Source organism: Dipodomys ordii, unplaced genomic scaffold (assembly GCF_000151885.1).
Source record: "Dipodomys ordii isolate 6190 unplaced genomic scaffold, Dord_2.0 Scaffold23, whole genome shotgun sequence".
NCBI lineage: Eukaryota > Metazoa > Chordata > Mammalia > Rodentia > Heteromyidae > Dipodomys > Dipodomys ordii.
Window position 1 is genome coordinate 11608045 of NW_012267239.1, and position 11948 is coordinate 11619992.

General features: G+C 62.0%; 1 protein-coding gene across 1 annotated transcript in view; it reads left to right on the forward strand.

Annotated features, from left to right (window-relative positions):
• Positions 1-11948, forward strand: part of Rasal1 (RAS protein activator like 1 (GAP1 like)) — a 27037-nt gene that overhangs the window by 4559 nt on the left and 10530 nt on the right. The window contains exons 4-11 of the mRNA XM_013014303.1: positions 2931-2987; positions 6734-6847; positions 7278-7339; positions 8369-8498; positions 10194-10275; positions 10410-10541; positions 11180-11268; positions 11783-11900. Coding sequence (XP_012869757.1) covers positions 2931-2987; positions 6734-6847; positions 7278-7339; positions 8369-8498; positions 10194-10275; positions 10410-10541; positions 11180-11268; positions 11783-11900 — 784 coding nt within the window. The remainder of the gene's footprint in view (positions 1-2930; positions 2988-6733; positions 6848-7277; positions 7340-8368; positions 8499-10193; positions 10276-10409; positions 10542-11179; positions 11269-11782; positions 11901-11948) is intronic.

The window sequence follows — 11948 nt, forward strand, 5'->3', positions numbered from 1 at the left end:
CGGCGTCGGGCAGGCCCCGTGCCAGGGACCGCGGGCGTCTTTGTTCCGGGATGTGCCCCAGGGGCTCTGGCCGGGCTGGGGAGGGGGCTGCAGGCAGGTGCTGGGGGTGGATATCGGGGAACCCCCCCCCAGGAGTCGATCCAGATGGTCCTGGTGCAAACAACAATCAGTATCACCAGGTGGCCTCCTGGGGTCCTTTTGACCCAGGGCTCTGAGACACCCCCCTCCCCAGGTCTGGTAGCCGCCAGACCCGGGGTGACATTTCTCTAGGTGTCCAGCTGCCTGAAGAGGCCGTCACCCTCCCTTCCCCCCCCAGGGCCCGTCCCTGCCACGCGCGACAGACCCGGCTGGGGTGGCTTGGGCGCCTCTGTTCCTGGCTCCCCCCCCCAGCTGAATCAGCAATTGCTGACTCAGCAGAAAAGGGGAGTTTCCCCCCCCCCATTGGCCTGGAGCCCAGAGAGAGGCTCTGAGGCTGTCAGCACCTGAGGCAGGTGTGGAATCCTTGGGAGGATGCTGGCTGCCTGACCTTGAACTCAAACTCTTTCCGAGCCTTGGTTTCCCCTCTGGGCACTGGGGGCTGGGGGCGGAGCCACGATCCTGATCCTAGGGACCTTTGGGGGCTCACCTGTGCTGAGGTGAGCTGGGAGGCGGAGTCTTGGTCCTGATTGAGGGTGGGCTTTAGCTCTGCTGGGAGGGGGAGTGCTCTCTCCGTTTCTCTCTCTCTCTGTCCATCTGTCTCTGTCTCTGTCTCTCTCTGTGTGTCTGTCTATCTGTCTCTCTCTCTGGCCTTTGATTTCAGGAACCTTCTTACCACAGTACCCTGCCACTGTGGCCTTAGGGAGTTTAGCACCCCCTTTCTCAGCAGTCACCCCAAACAAATATACCTGAAAGAACAACAGAGCAACTAGACCAGTTCCCAGGCCACCCTCTTTCTAAGAATGAGATTAAGGACCAACACCATCTCCATAATCCAGGGGTGAGGGCTGTCTGTCTGTCTGTCTGAGCCCTGTCTTCCATCGTCTCATTCTAGCACCTCTGGGTCCCGCTCACCCCCTGCCTTTCCCCAGCCCAGGAAAGAGCCGCGCCCCAGAGCAAGGGTGGTGCGAGGGGTCCCTGACTGGGCGCCCATCCACCCTGCCTCAGTTTCCCTAGCTGGTGTCCCCCTTCTTCCAGACCATGCTGAGGTATCAGAGCGGGGGTGGGGGCCTCTGGGAGGGGCTGCATTCTCTGCTCACCCCTCAGGTGGAGGGCCCAGACCCCAAAGCCAGGTTCACAGCAATGGCCAACCTCACCCAGAGGAGGCCACAGCGGATTTCAGAGTCCCGCCTGTGATTGGCCGTAGCCGCTGGCAGACATCCCAGGCCCCGCCCTCCATGCCTGGGAAACTGAGGACCGGAGAGACAGTTCCCTAGGATTTGAACACCGAGAGTTTCTCAGGATAAAACCAGACCGGGATCACGGAGGGACCTCTTTCCCATGCTGCCCTGGGGCAGGGGCCGTGGGAGAGGCCAGGCAGGGGAGAGGCCCATCCCTCCCTGCTCGCCACGCCACTTTGGCCTTACCTGATGGGATCCCGATAAGGGCTTGTGCCTGTGCGTCAGAGCCCGGAGCAGCTCGTGCTGAGCTCAGCTCCCATGAGAGGACCAGGGGCGGGGGAGGGGCGGCGGCCCCCAGGAGGGCTGACCGCCCGCCCTGGGCGCGGGGGATGGAATCAGCACACGCTCCAAACATCTGTCCACTCAGAACTCACCCGCCCCCCCAGGCCAACTCCACGCCAAGTGGGAGATGGAGGAGAAAGAGGGGTGCAGAGTGTTCCCCAAGAAGCTCACAGCTTGGTGGTTGAGGGAGGCAGATGGGAAATGCAGAAACATGGGGAGTGAGATGATTTTGGGGCTCAGAGGGTTGTGTGTGTGTGTGAAGATTGTGTCTTGCCATGTTGCCCAGGCTGGCTTCGAACTTCTGTTTCGCGTGATCCTCCTGCCTCAGCCGCCCTGAGGGCTGGAAGCAATGGTGGAGTGCAAGGCTTGCAGGGTTATTTTTAGAGTCAGGGGTGGACAGGGCAGCCTCAGTGGGGAGGAGACTCTCGGATGGAGAGCTGCGTTGAACTCAGGACTATTCTTTTTCCTGGGACTTGAACTCGGGGCCTGGGTGCTGTCCCTGAGCTTCTTTTGCTCAAGGCTAGCTCTCTACCACTTGAGCCACAGCGCCACTTCCGGCTTTTTCTGTGTATGTGGTTCTGAGGAATGGAATCCAGGGCTTCATGCATGCTAGGCAAGCGCTCCACCACTGAGCTACCCTCCCAGCCCAAGGACTGGTATTTTGAAAGGGAGATGGGCCTGGCTTGGTTACCCAAGAGGAAATAGCATGCCTATTGTCACTTCAGTTTTGAGGTTTGGGGTCCGTCCTTCTGAGGTTGGGGGATCCCCACCCCCGGGGGAGGGCAGCAGTGACCCCCAGGCACCATGGCAGGTTGGGGGTTCCTGGGCCATTCAGGGACCAGTCCATCATGCCCCCCCCATTTTATCCTTCCAGCCCCTGCCAAAATAATGTCTGGGCCCATTTACAGGGCAGTGAAGTCAAGGCCAGGAGCTGGGAAGGGAGGTGCCAGCCGGCCACCTTGGGGGCAGGGGCACGGCCGGGCACTGAAGACCGCTGGACCTAACCACGCCTCGGGGCTCCCACTCTTCCCGTCCTGTGTCCCTGTGTCCCTTTCTCAAGGGGTGGAGGGGGGGCAGGAGGAAGGCCAGGTGTCCGTGCAGTGGCTCCCACCCGCGTTGTGGGGGGTGACATCTTCGTTGCTGGACTGACCATATGACCCTGGTTAAGTCCCCCTGGGGCCCAACCTCCTCTGCCTGATCGATGAGGCAGGTTGGACGCCTCTCCCCAGGGCTGCGGTTTCGAGCCCCTCCCTCACCCCCTTGTCTTCGCAGGTCCGGAAGCAGTGACCCCTACTGCCTGGTCAAAGTGGACGATGAGGTGGTGGCCAGGTACGGAGTGGGGGGAGGGGCTCTTCCTAGACCTGCTGAATCCAGGAAGGGCAAATTCGTGTGCGGTGGCGCACACCTGTAGTCCCAGCATTTGGGAGGCCGAGGCAGGAGGATTGTGAGTTGGAGGCCAAACCGGGCTACCTATGAAGACTTCTGCCAACAATAACCAAAGATCTGGGGCGTGAGCCTCTCCCCGAGGAGGCCCGCTGTACCCCGCCGTACCCCGGTATCCCACCATCCTCCGGATGTTCTCCTTCTCTGGTGACTCAGCCGCCACCAGCCTGCGCCTCTCTCCGCTACTGGCCTCTCCTGGGCTGGCATCTCACGCTTGGCTGGACTGGCTGGTTCCGGGCCTGCCGGGTGCTGCTGGTGCCGGGGAGTGTGTGTGAGGATGAGTGTGTGTGTGTGTGTGTGTGTGTGTCTCCAGCTGGGCCTACTCGTGAGTGTGCGGGGGAGAGGTGGCAGAGCTGGCGTGAATGCCTGTGTCCACGTGAGCATGCTGGTGTGAGGGGGGCCCAGGGCCCAGTGTGTGTGTGTGTGAGTGTGCACATGCACATGGGCCCTCTGCACTCCCACGTGAGCGCTCGAGCCTGCCTGCGCGGGTGTGAGTCCCGGCTGGGCGGTGTGGATGGACCTGTGGCGGGGGCGGGGCAGGCGGGAGGGAGGTGGGTGGGCAGCGGCGGGAGCCCCGGTTCCTATGGAGACAGCAGGACTCAGGATGCTCCTGGCGCCAGTTCTGGACCAGATGGGCAGGGAGCTGGGAGCGCGGAGACCCCGTGGGGAGAGGGGTAGGCCGGGGGGCCCTGGGCTGACCTCCACTGGTCCCTCCCACCCCGGAGAGCGGGCTGCTCTCAGCCCCTTCTGCAGAGTGCTTTTCTGGGGGACCTCAGGCTGCCCCCCCTGCTCCCCCATACACACACACTGAGCTCCGAGGAGCTGCTGGATCAGGAGCTGGGAGAAGAGGGGACCTCAGGCGTGGGAAAAGGCTGGGGAAGGGAGTAAGAGGAATCGTCCAGGGTCTGTCTGAAGGTGGTGCCCCTGGGCTGGATCAGCAGCACAGCCTGTGTGTGTGTGTGTGAGCACGTGGTCCCTGGCCATCCTGCGGTCTCTCTTGCTTTCCATGAATCTCAGTGTTCAGCGCTCCCTTGCCTCTGATGTCTTCTCATTCTTTGAACTAAAAAAGACCGACTCCTGCCTCAGGGCCTTTGCACATGCTGTCCCAGCCATCTGGAACACTTGTCCTCTTTGCCGTTCCCTTTTGCCGCCCTCTCCAGCAGTAAGTATTCCTCGGGCCTCGCTTCAGCATCCCTGAGCTAACCTGGTCAATGGCCTCTCCCAAAGGCCTTGGAAGGATGGAGACAGTGACTGGATCTGTGTGCACACCAGCAAGCCCGTGTGGGTGTGGGTGTGGCTCGGTACATGTCAGCAGAGGTGCTGCATGCTGTGTGTCTGGGTGACACACACAGGTATGTGGTTCTAGAAGTCTCTGAGGACACCCTGTGTGTCTGTGTATGTGGGGTGCGCCTGCGTCTCGGGCCTCCCTGGAGTGTGTGTGGACTACACACCCATGCTCATTCTCTATGAGTCTGGCTCCTCGGATGTGCGCCGTGTGTGGACATGTGCGTTAGACCTCTGCGTGTGTGCACAGGGCTCTGTAGATGTGTGCACGTGTGTGACCTCTGCGTGTGTGCACGTGGATGTGTGAGACCTCGGTGTGTGTGCACGGGGTCTGTGGGTGTGTGTGAGACCCCTGCGTGTGTGCACGGGGTCTGTGGGTGTGAGGCCTCTGCGTGTGTGCACGGGGTCTGTGTGTGTGTGTGAGGCCTCTGCGTGTGTGCACGGGGTCTGTGTGTGTGTGAGAGGCCTCTGTGTGTGTGTACAGGGCTCTGTAGGTGTGTGCACGTGTGTGACCTCTGCGTGTGTGCACGTGCATGTGTGAGACCTCAGTGTATGTGCACGGGGTCTGTGGGTGTGTGTGAGGCCTCTGCATGTGTACACGGGGTCTGTGGGTGTGTGTGAGACCCCTGCGTGTGTGCACGGGGTCTGTGTGTGTGTGAGGCCTCTGCGTGTGTGCACGGGGTCTGTGTGTGTGTGTCTTCGTGTGTGCACGGGGTCTGTGTGTGGGTGTGTGACCTCTGCGTGTGTGCACGGGGTCTGTGTGTGTGTGAGGCCTCTGCGTGTGTGCACGGGGTCTGTGGGTGTGTGTGAGGTCTCTGCGTGTGTGCACGGGGTCTGTGTGTGTGAGGTCTCTGCGTGTGTGCACGGGGTCTGTGTGTGTGTGAAGCCTCTGCGTGTGTGCACGGGGTCTGTGTGTGTGTGAGGCCTCTGCGTGTGTGCACGGGGTCTGTGTGTGTGTGAGGCCTCTGCGTGTGTGCACGGGGTCTGTGTGTGTGTGAGGTCTCTGCGTGTGTGCACGGGGTCTGTGTGTGTGTGAGGTCTCTGCGTGTGTGCACGGGGTCTGTGTGTGTGTGAGGCCTCTGCGTGTGTGCACGGGGTCTGTGTGTGTGTGTGAGGCCTCTGCGTGTGTGCACAGGGTCTGTGTGTGAGAGGCCTCTGTGTGTGTGCACAGGGCTCTGTAGGTGTGTGCATGTGTGTGACCTCTGCGTGTGTGCACGGGGTCTGTGTGTGTGTGAGGTCTCTGCGTGTGTGCACGGGGTCTGTGTGTGTGTGTGAGGCCTCTGCGTGTGTGCACAGGGCTCTGTAGGTGTGTGACCTCTGCGTGTGTGCACGGGGTCTGTGGGTGTGTGAGGCCTCTTCGTGTGTGCACGGGGTCTGTGTGTGGGTGTGTGACCTCTGCGTGTGTGCACGGGGTCTGTGTGTGTGAGGTCTCTGCGTGTGTGCACGGGGTCTGTGTGTGTGTGAAGCCTCTGCGTGTGTGCACGGGGTCTGTGTGTGTGTGAGGCCTCTGCGTGTGTGCACGGGGTCTGTGTGTGTGTGAGGCCTCTGCGTGTGTGCACGGGGTCTGTGTGTGTGTGAGGCCTCTGCGTGTGTGCATGGGGTCTGTGTGTGTGAGGTCTCTGCGTGTGTGCACGGGGTCTGTGTGTGTGTGAGGCCTCTGCGTGTGTGCACGGGGTCTGTGTGTGTGTGTGAGGCCTCTGCGTGTGTGCACAGGGCTCTGTAGGTGTGTGACCTCTGCGTGTGTGCACGGGGTCTGTGGGTGTGTGAGGCCTCTTCGTGTGTGCACGGGGTCTGTGTGTGGGTGTGTGACCTCTGCGTGTGTGCACGGGGTCTGTGTGTGTGTGAGGCCTCTGCGTGTGTGCACGGGTCTGTGGGTGTGTGACCTCTGCGTGTGTGCACGGGGTCTGTGTGTGGGTGTGTGACCTCTGCGTGTGTGCACGGGGTCTGTGGGTGTGTGACCTCTGCGTGTGTGCACGGGGTCTGTGTGTGTGAGGTCTCTGCGTGTGTGCACGGGGTCTGTGTGTGTGTGAGGCCTCTGCGTGTGTGCACGGGGTCTGTGGGTGTGTGTGAGACCCCTGCGTGTGTGCACGGGGTCTGTGTGTGTGTGAGGCCTCTGCGTGTGTGCACGGGGTCTGTGTGTGTGTGTGAGGCCTCTGCGTGTGTGCACGGGGTCTGTGTGTGTGTGAGGCCTCTGCGTGTGTGCACGGGGTCTGTGCACACTGGGTCTGTCCCGGCCCCGTCAGAATCGTGAGGTGCCTGTCCTGGAGGGCATCCGTGGGGCTCCGGACGGTCCCCGGCGGGCGGATGCTGTCTGTGGGGACCCGGCCCAGCCCACTCCCCTCTTGCAGGACGGCGACCGTGTGGCGGAGCCTGAGCCCCTTTTGGGGGGAGGAGTACACGGTGCACCTGCCGCAGGACTTCCACCATCTGGCCTTCTACGTGCTGGACCAGGACACCGTGGGGTGAGTGGGGCGGGGCTGCGGGCGGGGCACGCAGGGGCGGGGCTTTGCTGGGCAATGGGCGTGGCGTATGGTGGGTGTGGCCATGGTGAGCACAGAGGGGCGAGATGTGGGTGGGGATTGGAGGGGGAGGAAGTTGGGGGCGGGGCGTGCGGTGGGCGGGGCGTGCGGTGGGCGGGGCCAAGGAGCGACCGGGAAAGGGGGCGTGACATGTGGTGGGCGGGGTTTTGGCACGCGCAGAGGGGCGGGGCGTGTGGGTCGGGCATCCGGTAGTGCGGGGCGGGCCTGGGGTGGGCAGGGTGCGCAGGCGCGGGGCTGGGGGAGGCGGTGGAAGCAGGGGTGTTGCCCCACAGCTGAGCGCAGCCCAGCCGGACTCCTGCCTGGCTGCATCGGCGGGTGGCTGGTCCCAGGCTCACACCTCCCCCCCCTGCAGGCACGATGACGTCATCGGCAAGATCTCCCTGAGCAAGGAGGCCATCACCGCCGACCCCCGAGGTGGGCCGGGCCCTTCTGCGGACGGTGGTTTCATGGGTCCGGTGCGGGCCCGGGGCCGGAGCTCGGGCCTGGCGCTGCCCCTGGCACGGCCGGCGCTCTGCCGCTGGAGCTCGGCTCTGCCGCTGGCTTCTTGCGGGTCCGTTGGAGACGCCTGCCCAGGCTGGCTGCCGGCTGTGGTCCTCAGATCTCAGCCCCATCGTAGCGGGAGCCGCTGAGGATGCTGCCGGGGAGGAGCGCCTTGCGCTGAGCGCATGCTCTGCGGTGCCTGCTCATTTTTAAACACGTGTTGCTTTAAGTTGCTGTTATTGCTGGCGCTCCTTGGGATGGCGTCTCTTATTTCCTTAAATATTTGACTCTGGAAACAAGTGGTAACCTACAGAAAATACCTAACGCGTTTGCGGGTCTCGGGGGCGGACGCTGCTGTGTGCTGTTGCTCATGGTGGCCTGTTTCCTTGTGTGTGTGGTGACCGCCGAATGGGCCTGTAGATCCAGATACCTGGGTGGCCCAGCCAGAAATACAAGATCTTATCCCTAAAATGACTCAAACAACAAAGGGGGTAAGGGTGTGGCTCCCCCGCAGAGCACCGGCCTAGTGAGCCGAGGCTTGAGTTCAAACCCCAATACTGTCTCCCACTGAGGGAGAAAAGATAGACAATTTATAAACAAAGCTGACTCCTCACTACTATAGGAGCTGGAAGACACCAGGATCTTATCTTCGAAGCATTGGAGAGAACAGAGACAGACAGAATGCCCGAGATTCTGCAGAGCAGGGCTGAGGGCTAGGGACTGTATTTCAAGGTGACAAGGGACACACAGCACATGGCTCAGAGCATTGGTCCAAACCCCCATTGGCTGGGGCTCTACCCCCCTGGGAAGAGCCTCCCTGGCCCACCATGGTCCTGTTTCTTCCCATTGACATGATGCTGATTACAGCCCCTATGTCAGACAGAGGACGCATGACAGGAAAAAGTCCCCACCGGGGAATTTTTAGGCCCGTGTCTACGAAGCATCATTGTGTGTGTCCCGCAGGCATCGACAGCTGGATCAACCTGAGCCACGTGGACCCGGACGCAGAGGTGCAGGGCGAGGTCTGCCTGGCGGTGCAGGTCCTGGACGACGCAGGTGGCCGCTGTCTTCGGTGTCACATCCGGCAGGCCAGGTACAGTCAGTCACCACCGAGGTGGGGTGGCCGTGGTCTGAACGTGGGCCTGGCCCCCTGTGTTTCCAGCTCTGGGAGCCTTGGGACCTCTTCTGTCCTAGGGGACTTCAGCGCTTGCAGCCCCAGCTCACTCATTGCATGCTTTCTGGGCTAGGGAGGGGGGCAAATCACAAGTAAGATCTCCTTATTCCCTTCCCTCCCTCCCGGTGATCTCCAACCATGGGCCAACCACTGGGGGTGGATGATTGGACAGGCCAGTTGGGGATGTAGGAATCAAGTTGTAACGGACAGAGATCTTCAGTTTATCCTGGTTTAAGCAGAACTGTCCGTTGGTTGGTTCATAGAATGGAGAGATGGCTTCAGGCATGGCTGGATCCAGGGGTTCGATCAGGAATGTGAGAAACTGGCTCTATCTTTGGCTGTGCTGGCTTCGTTCTGGGCTGGTATCCCTCTGGTGGGGGCAAGACAGCCCCCAGCCCCCGTCTGGCAGCTTCTAGCTTCGTGGCCAACAACTGGCCATTCCAAGCAATGTCCTCGGGCGGGCTCTTACTGGTTCTGTCTGGGACATATGCCTATTTCTGAACCAATCACACGGACGGACTCTGTAGACCTTATTGGTCATTAATGGTCTGGGAGAAGGGATTGGCGTATCAAAGTCACGTGGGCCAAGAGGGCAGAAAGGTGGGTCTTTTCTCTTGAAGAAAGTCTTCAGGAAGAGAGATGTAGGGCCAGCAAGGCCTCTAGGGACCCCAGCCCACCAGCAGCCATGTTCCTCTCCCCTTGTCTTGAAGATCCCCTCCCTCTCCTCAGCCCTTGCGTCCATCTGCCCCTTTCCCCGGTCTCTGTCATCTGTCATCCTTTTTGTCTTTCCTCTGCTCCAGTCCTCACTTCGGGGCCTCTGTGCATGCAGGTAGGAGAGAATAGATTTCTAGCTTTGCTGTGTGACCATAAAGCCCTTCTTTGCCCTCTCTGAGCCTTGCTTACCATCTATAGATTTCAGTCCTCCCCCATTCCTCCAGCCTTGGTCCTCTGATGGAGAAGGACTGGATCAAGGAGGCCGGGGACCAGGTGCAGATTCAGTGTGTGGCCCCGGGCTCCTCACCTGCCCTCTGCCCATGGCCCCCTCCCCACCAAGAGGCAAAGCAGGATCCTCACCAGCAGGACAGGGGCTGACTGCTGTCGCTTAGCAACGATGTTGGCTCCTAGGAAACCAAAGTCTCTGGATGCCTGGCGAAGCAGGAAGCAGGCAGTCCCTCATGGTGTGTGGAGGGGGTTCCTGGGTTTGCGGGAGCCTGGAGAAGCAGGATGGAGACAGCGCTGGAGAGGGTTTTTGTGTTGCCATAGAAACAAGGGTGTGGTCTGTCTCCTGCAGGCTCTGGGTTCCTGGGCAGGGTGCGGGTGCGAAGGTTTGTGGAATGAATAGAGCTTGAGCACTCACACCTGCCAGGGGCTCCGCCAAGCCCTGGGCACAATGAAGTCACCTTCTGTGACCCTTGACCCCGTGAGGCCCCTGCGATTTTCCCCATGAGGAAACGATTTCCCCTCAGTGTGGCCCAGCCAAGCTGGCAGAGCCAGGGATGCGATCCTTTGGATGGATGGACGTAGGGACAGGGCCAGCTGGGTCTCCCTTGAGGCCCGTTTTCTGGGGGTCTGGGTTCTCAAGCGTCCTGTGTCTCTCCCCTCTCCCCTCCCCAGGGACCTGGCCCCCCGGGACATCTCCGGCACATCAGACCCGTTTGCTCGTGTGTTCTGGGGCAGCCAGAGCTCAGAGACGTCGGTGAGCATGGAGAGGGGAGCGGGCCAGTGCGGGCCCCGGTGGTGGGTGGGCCCCGTCCCCCTTCAGGTCCCCCCTCTGTCTCCTCTCTGCCCGCCCCCCCACCTGTCACTCAAACACACTGTTTCTCACGCCAGATCATCAAGAAGACGCGGTTCCCGCACTGGGACGAGGTGCTGGAGCTGCGGGCCGCGCCGGGGGCGGTCGCCCCCCTGCGCGTGGAACTCTGGGACTGGGACATGGTGGGCAAGAATGACTTCCTGGGCATGGTGAGCCCCGCCCTCCGGCGCCCTCCACGGTGCCCGGTGCCTCTGGGACAGATGGGCCAAAAGGCCTGAGCCTCCTGGGCTGGGAAGGGCGGGTGCGCGGGCCCTGGTGCCCTGGCTGCCCCCAGGGGCGTGCGGCGTCATTGTCCCCTGGGGGACGGGGTGCGCTGTCCAGCAGAGCTGTGCTGACTCAGCCTTCCTGGTGGCTCCGCCCGGCTGAGCTGCTGTTCGCCCGGGTTAGGGAAGGGGAAATGGAGGCTTAGGAGGGCAAATTGGCTTTCTCAGTGTGCCATGACTTAGACTTGGTTTAGATCTCTGCAGCCCCTCCCAGAGCACGGGGGTCTCCGTCTCCCCACCTGTAAGGAGGGTGTGGCTGGGGTCCTCCAGGGAGGCAGGGCTGGGACAGAGGGAAGGACGGCTGGAGAAACAAACGGCAAATGGTGGGAGACATCTGCTCCCCGGTGTCGGGCCCCGGGGGGAGAGGGCGTGAGGCGTGAGGTGCGGGGTGCACCCCTCCGTCCCAAGAGGCAGGAGGATTGAGAGTTCCAGGCCTTCTTGGGGTTCAACCGTGTCTGAGAAAGCCAAATGGAAGGGAGGAAACGTCTGTGTGCGCATGTGTGTGTGTGTGTGTGTCCCCACAGGTGGAGTTCTCCCCCCAGGCCCTGCTGCAGAGGCCCCCCAACGGCTGGTTCCACCTCCTCCCCTTCCCCACGGCAGCGGAGGATGCCGGGTACAGGGCCCCACGGTGGCGGGGGCCCGCGCTGGACCCGTGGGCACCCTCTCCAGCCCCCACGGTGTACTGTGGACCCCGAGCCCACCCCACCACCCACCTGCGGAGCACACACACCGCTCACATCTACCACTGTCCATCTGTATGCGTGCACGCGTGTGCGCACACCCGCACACCAGTCCTGTCTCCACGCACCTTCCCTGCTCATACCTGCCACACCTGGCTGTGTGGACCGTACGTACAGGCTCACACCTGGATGTACTGTTTGTACCCACTCACACCTGACTACCACTCACACTCACACCTATTACTCACACCCACTCACACCGGCTCACACCTGACAGCCACGCATACCTGTGCACGCTGCCTATTCCATGCACATATGCAGAGCTGGGCACATCTGTCCCTATTTCTGCTGTCAGTGTCCCTTCACCTGTCCCCGCCCCCCTCCCCAGGGCCCACAGCCCTGGCCTCAGGTCCACACACCAGCCCCCCCCCCCCGCTGTCTCTCCAGGGGCAGCCTGGGCGCCCTGCGGGTGAAGGTGCGCCTGACCGAGGACCGCGTGCTGCCCTCCGAGTACTACCGGCCTCTGGCTGAGCTGCTCGAGGGGTCCGTGTGGGGGCCTGTGGAGGTGGGTGTGCAGACTGGCCAGGGTCAGTGTGGGGGTGTGCAGGCGGGG